The sequence below is a fragment of the Galleria mellonella genome, unplaced genomic scaffold (genome assembly GCF_026898425.1).
Source record: "Galleria mellonella isolate WM207_F2 unplaced genomic scaffold, CSIRO_AGI_GalMel_v1 utg139, whole genome shotgun sequence".
Lineage (NCBI taxonomy): Eukaryota > Metazoa > Arthropoda > Insecta > Lepidoptera > Pyralidae > Galleria > Galleria mellonella.
Window position 1 is genome coordinate 11323222 of NW_026441995.1, and position 12463 is coordinate 11335684.

The 12463-nt window shown below is 28.4% G+C and overlaps 1 protein-coding gene across 1 annotated transcript in view; it reads right to left on the minus strand.

The window, feature by feature from the left end:
• LOC113511314 (voltage-dependent T-type calcium channel subunit alpha-1G) overlaps nt 1-12463 on the minus strand; it is a 164633-nt gene that overhangs the window by 39615 nt on the left and 112555 nt on the right. The window contains exons 4-6 of the mRNA XM_052903383.1: nt 5679-5788; nt 5040-5173; nt 3934-4031 (exon numbers count right to left, since the gene is read on the minus strand). Of these exons, the coding sequence (XP_052759343.1) occupies nt 3934-4031; nt 5040-5173; nt 5679-5788 (342 nt within the window). The remainder of the gene's footprint in view (nt 1-3933; nt 4032-5039; nt 5174-5678; nt 5789-12463) is intronic.

A 12463-nucleotide genomic window follows, 5' to 3' on the forward strand; every position in this document is an offset into this window, starting at 1 on the left:
TTTATACGCTTATAAAAATTTTTATAATTTTTATTTTGATTATATATTATATACATACTCCAAAATATTATATAAATAATATCTAAAATTAACTTAAAACTCTATTTAGTATTAGTCATATCACATACCTAGACAATAATGTTTATTTTAGTTTACTATGTAAATAATACATATAATAATATATTTTGAATTTTATTGTACTTTTGTGGAAAATTGCTATTTATAATTAATATACATGTACATACCAACACGAGATACTTCATTTTTCTGTGTTTATATTTTATGTAAATTATCCTGCTAACTGCGGTTGCCAATCCGCTTGCCAAGCATGGTAACTACTGAAAAAACCTAGGGGGAGGCTAATGTTCAGCAGTGGACAGTTGAAAGCTGATATGTTGATGATGATGATGATGATGATCCTATAATGTATGAAAATGATCTACCGGTATAAAGCCAAAAAATTTATTGTATGTGAGTTATTCTTTATTAGTACAGAATAGAATATATGGATAATTTTGACTAATTGAGCTACCAACGCAAATCTTAAATAACTTGGATTACAAATTTCAAACTTTTAATGTAACGTAAGGCATCTAATAAGGAAAGTTTTTTTTTGGGAAAACAGGTTTGGGAGCACCAAGCCATGGGAAAATATACAAAATTGACTAATACGAGTATAAAAAGTCGACAGGAATTTTGGATAAAACGGATTATCACTTTAAACTAATAATTAGTTTTGTATTATTAGGATATATGTTGCAAACTCGTAAATATTTTTATAGATTTTATTTTTATACTTTTTTGTTTTTACAATTGTTACTTTGATTTTTTCGCTGTCGTAGTCTGTTCTCCGTAGTTTTCTTTATTATAGCTATTTTCCTTTAAACTTTAAATACATCAACACACAGTCCATAATATCGCTCGCAATATATGTTGAGGTTATTGCAATAAATAATGGTAATTATGATGAAAGCAATATAATAGAATTATTTATATTGATAATTAAATTTAATCAACTGTAAATTACTAAAAAATTATGAAGTACAATAAGTCTTCGTGACGTAAACACATTATATAGCAGGGTGCTTGTATGTTGAGTCTGTGTGCTGAATGACAATTAAATTACTGTTTCGAGATGAGCGGCCATGACCTATCTTTGGGACGACATGGCAGTAATAGCTATCATTATTCATTAAAATAAAATATTAAATAATTTTTATTAACTATTTCATATAAATAAATATATCAAAAAGAATTAACTATGAAAAATTGCCCATTAAGGGAACAATTGTAAGTCATGATATAATCATTTTTGGACGTCAGAAAATTTATTTATATGTATACATAGTAGGTATCTTAAAATATTGATATTTATTGGGAACTAATTTGTTAAGTCGTCACTTATTTCAAATATTAATAAATGCGAGATATAAACTGGCCAAATTTAATAGGTACACGGACAATTACTAAATAATAACAATTTTTATTAATTATTTATTAAAAAGTAAGTTATAAGAAATTGCAAATTCTTAGATAATAATTACTAATCATAACATACAGTTTTTATGAATAAATATGGATGAAATATAAAAATTAAATTACGATTAAATAGTTATTGGTCTAATTATGTTGTGGTCTTCTTTATGACTATTATTTATATATAAGATGCAAACAAGCTGACGGTTCACCTGATGAACAAGTCAAGTAATAACAATCGCTTATAGCTGCTTATAGACATGAACAGTATTGTAGATGTAACCGAATACACTGATTCTTACTTATCTATCCGTTATTTAACATGTAATTTCTAAGACAACATTAAAGTACGATTACTAAGTAGTACGTAGTACAGTACTTTAACTCACGTTATTAAAATACGGGTAAATTTGAATGTCATATATATGTATTAATCGTCATAGCAGAGACAGTGTCATAACAAATCTCCGTGAAGTCCTGGGTGGGAAGCGGCTGCCTATATTGCAAACGAGCTCGGCCGGGCTCACTTGTTGCTCGGATCGATCGGCCTCCTACGGCCGTACTCGATTCTACTCCACGTTTACATTATAAGTGCCGCATGGATATATGCTGATTGCCTACTTTAAACATTCTGTTTCTTATATTGTTCAAGACAAGACGAATGTGTACATTTAAATTTATATACAATTAATTTAATTTATATCTATTTAATAAATGTAATAGAAAAATCTTGAATACATGGGTATTTATTAGAGAGGTCATAAGAATTAGTAGATACCTAAATATTTAATCTGTATATAAAAATATACAGATATCTAGATAGTTGTAGGTAATATTAAATTTATGGTTATTATTAGTGAAAAATTGTTAAGAATATGGATTTACTATTTTTTTTTTATTTAAGAATTAATTACACATTTTGAAATTAGATTTTAAACTGTCTATATTTTTTATGTGTGTGCTCTACACTGATGAAAGTCTCTGATGTGATTTATCGGACGACGTCTTAATAAGCCGTCTGAAGTACGAGGTGATAATTATTTTCAAATAATCTAAACATGTGTTTTCAATGTGAATTGTTCTATAAATAAAATGTTTATTTTGTGAACTTATTTTCATTTATTGTATTAAAATTTTACATTTCTATATCCGGTTTATGGAAATTGCTTTTAAAATATGTGAATACAATATGAACTAGAACTATTAAAACGAAAGCTATAAAACGAAATTTCCTATATTCAATATTTAAAATATTTTCCTTCTATGTTCCACTGGGATGGAACGCTTTGTAGCATTATTAAAATGAGAGTCTTCAGATGCTGATATTTCTATTAGGTAAATATGTTCAAAGTCGTTCATGTTTAAAAACTTTACGGTTATTTATCGTTTCAGGTAACACAGTTCACTGTAAGTGGGAAAAGTTTGCGTCGACAGTGCGACTCGCTTGTTTGAATAAATTTCTTCATCTAGAATTGGCGCCAGCTACTCGTACTAATGTGCTCCTTATAACTTATGTTAATAACTGTTTACTAGGAAAACGACTGCATCTTAATGCGTTTATTTGCATTTATGTTTGAATCTTATAGTGACGGAGATGATATAAATAATGACATTAGGTAAATTTTTATTTATATCACAAATGTAAAACTGAGTTTGTTTATAAGCGTTTGGTGCTTAACTCCTTAATGGCTCAAGTAATTGTTTTGAAAATTGGTATACGTATACGAGTAGTATGTGTATAGTATTTTATTTAGAATTTTCTTTCTTTTACATTGTGTGAGTATTGTAATATGCTATTGTATATATATTCTTTATTGCATTTGTAAATTACATTGTTAATGCATTTATAAATATTGCGAGCGAGGGTTGACTTATCTCTGACAGAGATCTCTTCCAGTCAACTCAATGCAGTTAGAAAACATGTTGATAGCGGGCAGCTGAAGTGCTACAACTATTAATATTTAGAGTACATAAACAAATATACAGTTAAATAAAATATTAAGATACATAATAAAATATTACATAAATACATATACTATAAATAAATATAATACCTACCTACTTATACAATGAATGTTAAAATAAATGAATATACTATCTACAATAGAAATTTAGTTGAAATGATTTTAAGGTTTGACAGTTAACTTTTAATAATAATTAACTTTTAGAATATGGATACGAGGGATTTAATAAAATTGTAACATGTTGTATTCTTATTGGATGGGTAAATATCGCCTAATCTTTTATTAATGATGTAATTTTAATAAATTTAATCTACGCGCTTTAATAACGCAAAATTTTGTAAGAATGGTGGTATTTTTTTACTCAACGATTTTCAATATAATTTGGTATGTGTATAGGTTATAACCTAAATTAATACATAGGATACTTTACACATTGATCCACGAGGGCAAAGTCATTAAAAACAAGCTAGTAAGCTGATAGTTAAGTACTTACTTGGTATCCTATTGATAGCTCGCAACGGCCGTAATACCCGGATTGTCCTTATCGCCGATAGGTTGATATTTTCCACGTTTAAGGAATACTCCAAAGCTCTGAGGAAAAATAATACATTGTTCACTCGGGGCCGGAAATGACCGATTACCAACGAGTGTGGCGTTTGATGTCCGAGTCGAAGGCAAGGACATCAAATCACACGACATGAGAATTTCACTTTATCCCGGATAATAGAAAGTGTTATATATCGCAACTACGAGGAAATTATACACCAAGTTATTTATCTTATATATATGTATACACATTTTTATTAAGGAATTATGTACATGTTTTTTAAACAATGTTTAATATATATATATATATATATATATATATATATATATATATATATATATATATATATATATATATATATATATTTAATATAGGGGGGAAAGGGATTGTGAGTAATGGAGACTGAGAATCCTATTGCTAGCAATATACCCAACCAGGTCGACCTCCTCGCGGTTCTCCCTGGAAACGATCATGGTTAATTCCTGACGAATTCATCATGATGGGCTAACTGGCCTGTTTTCATTGTCATCTATTACCCTTCACTGGTGCTCCGTCAGTGTATCCCGTTAGCGCAGGCGGGGTTACCATACCATTATTACCCATAAAAAAAAAATATATATATATATACCTACCTCCAAAATCAAAGCGTATGAAGTTGTGATTATGTTAGATAGAACTATTGAAAGCAATATATAGGTATATTAATATATTATATATTTCGTATTATGCTTTATCGAACAGTGGATTATATATTAATAAATTAATCTTGAATGTTTTCTCTAATCTCTGGCAACTTTAAATTAATCTTCACTTTTATTAACTAAGAATGCTGTCAATAGACGTTTTTTTTTTAATAGCAGATTACTAAGTAGCACTGGCATATTTAGTAACGTAAAGTAGAATGTTAGTAGATTACAGTCAACGTAAACTGTTATAAAAGCTTCGAAATATAAAAATTACCCATTAATATTTGTTATACTTAATAATTAATATTATCTTTTATGTAATAACTAATAATGATATGCTTGTAGTACAAAGTCAAAAAGTCTTACCCAGCCATCACGATGAAAAAATCTAATCTGTTCCATGAATCCGCTAAATAAGTGCCGTGTCCATAAACACCCATTGCCACCATTTTAATTGTCATCTCCAGTGTAAAAAATGCAAATATTATGTCATCAAATACCTGAAAATGTAAGTATATATTAGCAGAACCAGATAAAGATTAAAAATAAATAGCCGACTGCATAATTTGGCGCGTAAAAATAAAAGAATGTCGAACATTTTTTTTTTTTATGGTGTTTGCAATAAATTTATAAACGGCCAGTGTTTACAAAAGTAACATCCAATTATTTTTAAGTGGTCATTATTTTTCTTCTATGAAAAAAAAGTTAAATTGAAATTTAATATTTTTACAAATATATATATTTTCATAAATTACATATTTGTTTAAATAATATACACTTATAATTAAAGGAATTTATTATTCCATATTCTTTAAACAATTTGTAATAACAAATCCGCTCACCGGGTGAAATGTGGTAACCGTTGTCTATAGATATGAACATCATAGAAAACACTGTGGTACTCATCATGGTATCCATAAGTATTTTAGTAATAAATTCAATAATATTAATATAATTAATTAATTAATTTTATATTTTAATTCAGTACAATTGAAAATTTCTTACCTGAAGAATTTTACATCTGTTGGTTACACATTGGTCATCAACGCAGGGTTGGTACATGCCTAAGGTTACGCAGTTCAGAAGAATCACCAGCATGGATATTCTCTCGAACCATGTGCATGGGTGGTTAAGGGTATTTATTACCGACTGATACAATTTTGTTGTTTATTTCAACAATGTGCAAATACTGCCAGGCGGATTATGCAGTTTAAAACATTTTATAAAAATCTATTGCATTCTAATCTATTCTGCATTCTAATCTATAATATATAATTTGAGAAAAGCAACATTAATCGTAATAAAAACAATATTATTTTAAAAATAAGTATCAAAATAAGTTCATTATAGAAATTAAGAAAGGTACTGCTTATGTGTGTATATACAAAGAAATACAGATGAATTGAGCATTTACTCTTTTATGAAGTTGTTTAATTTAAATTATAAATATAAAAATTTAAATTATAAAATGAGTGATCAATTTTATTAATAAAATATATATTGTTCATAGTGTAATTCATTTATATTTGATTTTATGGTGGAAATAAATTGTTGTTCTAAATTATTATTATTTTGTGTTAATAGTCATATAGGTGTTATAAAATATCCGTATTATTATTACATATTATTTGTATTTAGATGAACCGGACTCCATATCACCTAAAATACCATATGTTTAATCTGAAGCGAATCCCATACAAAATTACCTACTTTAAATTTTTTGGTTTTTCAATCTAACTTTACGGTTTTCAGACTTTTTTCTTTTAATCCACCCTGTTATTATAATGTTTATAAATAAAAAAAGAAATATTTAAATCGTATAAGTCGTTTTTGAGCTTTACGGAGACTAGTAATTGATTTTTATTATTATTGTTTAGATATCAAATGTTTATGATTATAGTAGATCATTTGCCCATTTTTGTATTAAATTATATTTTGGAAATACGTAAAAATAAATTATTTATAAAAAAGATAGGGGATACAATAACAATAAGAGATGATATTAAATAATGTTCAATTTTCTTAAGTCTTATCATTTAGAGACTCGAGTTCGCAGTCGGACTTCCTAATTGATTTTTAAGAGTCCTCGATTCCTCCTAAATATCTTAGATCCCTTTCGGGTACAATTTCAAGAGATCATTAGATTGCTATCAAAAACGATATATATCGGCAAAGTTTTAAATTGGCCAGTTATAAAAATACTTTAACTGGAAACGTAAAGTACCACTTTACATTTATCACACAGTAGTGTATATATATTAATGCTAGCAATGCACTTTGGAACATTTTTGACATTATTATTTAATAGCTTCTTCTAGTTTTGAAACTGAAAATTCTATACCTACCTATATAGATACAATACCAAATGTCAGTACGCAAGTTAGAGGCGACACTGCTCTTATTTTGTAAAAACTGAAAAATGAATCTAAGTAACCATCTAGAACTATCAATACAATAAAATAAATTAATATTAGTAGTATTGTATATACAATTGTTATTTATAATATACCTTTATCAAAAATATCGATATTATAATTATCAAGTACGTAAAAGACTTAGCTACTTTAAAATGTATTTTTTTTAAATTGAAAGAACTGATTTCATAGATTTGTTTCAAATGTTTTTATTTTCAGTGACACGGGCCTGAATCCATATCTGATCTAATGATATGTAATACTCTTAGGTAACAATATATGTTCATCTAATATTATTTTACTCTTAGATTTAACTATTTAAAGTGTTAAGTAAACATCCAATTGGCTATTTTATAACTAGTGATCCGATTTGGCTTCGTATAGGTAGATAGAAATTTCGAAGATAGTTAATGTTATTCGCTGATTATTTAGCTTTCTATAAAGGTAAAAGAATTTACAAAGTCGGTAAAGAAGTTTTGAGTTTATCTATTAAGACATTATTACAAAGAGTAAAATATTTATTTTTCATGATTTTAGTATATAAGCATAGATAAAGTAAATTATTATATTAATGAAATAAATAGACAAATCAGATTAGTATTTGACCATTTAAATAAAATTTTTGCATGGAAAAATATTCATAAATCCTTTCCCAAGAACCACAAGGAAATCATAAACTAAGAAGAATGGCGAACGAATAAAAAAGTAAGTTATTTGCATCAACAATAGCTAGAAAGTAGCGTATTCATCGGTGTTTAAATAATGGGCTTACTAAATGGCCCGCTATTATTCTACCTGAAATAATAGGAGCCACAATACCCGAACTCATTATCGGGCCAGTTTTACATAGTAATATTCATTGCTTACTGAATTTTACCTTGCAACAATTAGTGTATGCGAAAATTTCCAACATATACATTCTACTAATATTATACACGTGAAAATTTGTAAAATTGGATGTTTGGTACTCAGTTAAGCTTAAATGACTGAACACATTTGAATGAAGTTATTTACACGGATAGATTATACCTTAACTTTATATTTTATTTATTCATTTACGTTAGTCGACTTGCGGGAAATGGTATAATTTTGTGAGTATTCACAAATTTACTGTTACAGATATTGTAACATCTTAGTGAATTTGAAATAAGTATATATAAGTTATTTAATGAGATCAAAAAGCATTTCTACTACTACAAAATACTAATAATAATTACTATAAAATTTGGTATACACGTACTGTATAGAATCGAGAAGAATATGAAATAATTTTTATGTCAGTCACTTTTTTAGGTCACGTGGATGAAGTCACAAGTAAAAGCTAGTTGGAGAATAATATTTTTAATACTTAGAGAGTCGCGCTTCATTTATCTGCGATTTTTTCTACGTGATCAGGACAATGATTGATCGGGATAAAAAATAGTCTGTCTCTTTCCGTTTGAAATAAAGCGAGATTACATATATTTCATAACCATTGATAGTGTAATTAAGCCGTCAAAAGGTATTAAAAACACTCTGTAATATTTAGAATATTAGTAAGGATTTTAATGTATTTTTACTACAACAATAATGCACCGCCTACTTCTCGGTTTGTCCAATGATTGCCTGATAGAGAACACCGTCCGTGCATTAAAGTTTAAATAATAAAAAAAATATCTATGACAATGTTTTATGGTGGTGTGCTATCCACTGCCTTGTATAGCCATTTTATACATCTATGGTACTTAACTATATCCATCAATTGAATACGTATGTGTGTAGGGAGGAAACACCTTCATTAGAAGGAATACATACAATTGAAAGCGTTTCCTTGTATGTTGTGGAGAAAGGTAACGTAGCATAATGAAGTTAAAAATATATATTTACCAAACTTAATGGTCAAGGGATGGGCAGTATCATCTCTCTTGCTACAGGTGGGGGGGGGGGGGGGGCACATTCACCAGTGGACAATTAACGGCTGATATGATAATGATTATATTTAGGTTTAAACAACACGCTAGCGATTGTTAAGTAGGTATTTATAGCGAGTAATAGAGGCGGGCTATATATAGACATATCTATATATTGTAATTATATATTATCTCATTAAGGGAGGTATTAAAAAATTGGTTATCCAATGCATAATATCGAAATATAGATAGGTCTCAAAGCGGTATCCATATTATCCATGCCTGCTGTCTACGCACATAAGGAGAACTAACGTTCTCCACCTAGCAACACCGTTCAATAAAAAAAATATTGGTGATCGAAACAGAATAGTAATCTGTAGTCTGTAGTGTAGTATGACAGTGTTAGTTTTACAATAATTAAAATGTTTGTATGTACTTCATATGATCTATCAATAATTGTAAAATTATTTGTTGTCCCAAATAAGTAAATAAATATCATGTTTGTAAGTTAACAATAAGATTAAATAAGAACTTCCAACACCTACTGTTTATTGTTGACAACGCGCGGGTGATAGCTCAGGCAATGCAGCCATTCACAGGCTGCATTAAGCGGTTTGTAAAGTATGTCCTGTTAAGACATGATAACAAGGAAATATATATAAATGAATAAAATAAATGCTAAATTGTTACATTCGGTGTATTAAAAAAAATAAGAAGAGAAGTCAGTTTATAATATGGATATGTATAACAATATGATATATATAATATGTATAACAATAAAATATGTATTATTGTTTTAATATCATTTACCAGAGGGAGACTCTGTACAAAAGTCGTTTGCTTGGGCACCTCTACCCCATTCGTGTTTCTACCGTGAAACAGTTGTGTTTGCATGTCTGTATTTCGCTTTGAAATGTGGGATATAGCAGTAAATTTACAGGGTACAGAGAAATAACACCTGAGTCTTCAGGAATGGCAGCGCATGGGGGGTATCATGGGCGAAACAGAATATTCTGTTATGTCTATGGTACTGCTTATTTCTATAGGCGACGGTTAGCACTCTCCATCAGCTTGTTTGTCATTCTAAGTTGCATAAAAAAAATATTAATTAATATAATAATAATGAACAAATACATAATCAGAACGATTATTAATAATGATATACAAAATACGCTATAAAGCAATTATTTTTTCATTACGTGCTCTTCACGTTCCGTTACAATTAGTATATGGGATCTTTATAATATGAAAATGTATACGTCGATACGCATTACTCATAATAGGGTAAATGTAGAGTAGATGCCACCCATATCTTTCATTAAAATTTCTTTAAATATTAATAATCCAAAATTAAAACATAATTGTAGGGGCACTTTAACTTGTTAAAGTAATGAATTATAAAGGTAGACATGAAATAAATTGTTAACGAGAAGAGGCCCATATAAAATAAGATTAATTGAATCCTTATATGTCTAATGTGTGTAAATATCACAGTCCATTATTATCAATAAGAAATCAGGTGAATATAAACAAGAATATATTGTTTTTGGAAATAAAAAACAATTTTATTTAATTTGTAAATAGAAATAATATGCCAGCTGTGTGTTCTTTCATATATCATTTTCTAAGCACCTAAATATTTAAAAAAAACTTTAAAAAGAATCAACATTTTATGACTTGCAATTTCTCATGGGTTAGAGTGAGATTACTCATACGCTCATATCATAAATCAAGCAGACTTAATTTGTATACTGTTATATTGCTTTGTAAGCGTTTTATAACGATATAAATTTTGATTACAATACGTGGTAGAAATATGAGTATGAAACATGTATTGCAAATCTAGTTTCATCCCTAATAATATTGTTTAAATAAAAGTGACTTGGTTTCTGGTATAATGTACAAAATAATCTATTTTAAGCCGACAACCCGTTGCAGCTAAAGGTCAAGGTTGAAAGGTAAATGGCGCTAATTACTGTATTGTTGTAAAAAACTTCAAAAAGTGGAAAAAGTAACAAATATATAACTTTACATACACGAGTAAATCCAACAGACTGCATTATTAATACAGAAGATCGATAGATACTCTTTATTGTTTCTTTCTTTTTTTTTCAATAAGATGATAATGAAACAGATAGCACAGGCGAAGTTATCGTTTCATTACCAATTGTTAAAAAAAAAAAAAACAAAAGAACTGTTAAGCTTCATTACTAACAATCTTTTTCCCCTTATTAATGTAAACGGAGATTTAAAAGAGTAACTGTTGAGTTTCTTGCGGACTCTTCTCAACAGACCTTCCAAACCTTGCAGTAGATTAAAAAATAACGATTTAAAAGTGCTTGTAAACAAGTCTATTTGAATAAAGAAAGTTCTAATTTGAAATTTGAATTTATTTTTCATTGTGTTTTCCAGAAGATTATACTAAAAAACTTAGAAACAGATTCACATTCAGGTAAATGAAGACAACTTTTAGGTGTAATTATATTAATACAAGATACCTAGTCACTTCTAATCGAGATCATTACTATCCGAAGACTTCGTAAACTAATGACTCTAGTAATTTAATACAGCTTAAACTGTATTTTGCAAACGATCAAGCTATTAATTTTCTGTCGCAGTTATTTACTCTATCAACACTATCTATTACTGAGATCGATTCCTGTCAACAACTTACCTGAATATTGTTTATCTAATCGTTCTGAAATAAGCTCTAAGAGGAGTCATAACAATATAAGTTGATCACAGGACAGTGTGGTTCGTATGAAATGTTTTTATAATATTTATTATTAACTACACCGCGGCATCACACGGGTGAATAAAATCGAAAAAAAAATAGCAAACGATCTAAAAACGATACAAAATTATTACAAATATATTTGAAAGAAAAATCGTACATTAAGATGCACAACAATCCTTATCTTTATCGATTACTTTTATTTACATTAAAGTAAAATATACTTTTGTTTTAAAATTATTGAAAATGGCCCACATTTTAATTAATACATGTATAGTATTTGTATGAAATATATATCAGAAAAATAGTTTCCAATTCAAATTTAATAAATAGATCAGATCTGGGATTTTTTTTATCCAATTATTTGTAAGACTTGTAACAAAGAAAAATTGGCGCACTTTAATTTATTTTAATAAATATTTGTCAATTTGAGTGAGCCAAATATTAAATAAGTCGAGTAAACGTTCACGAACTTTTGACACACAATTTTTTTTATGCAATTTAAAATGGCAAACAAGCTGACGGCGCACCTGATAGAAAGTGGTAAACGTCGCCTATAGATACGAGCAGTACCATGGACATAGCAGAGTATATTGTTTCGCCCATGATACTCCCTATGTGTTGTTATTCCATTCACTGCTATATCCCACCAATATCAATATCCATATTAACCAATGTTCTATCTATTTAATCTAAGGATAAGATATATTAAGTCATATTATGTACGTAAGGGAATTAAAGCTAGGCAAGGGT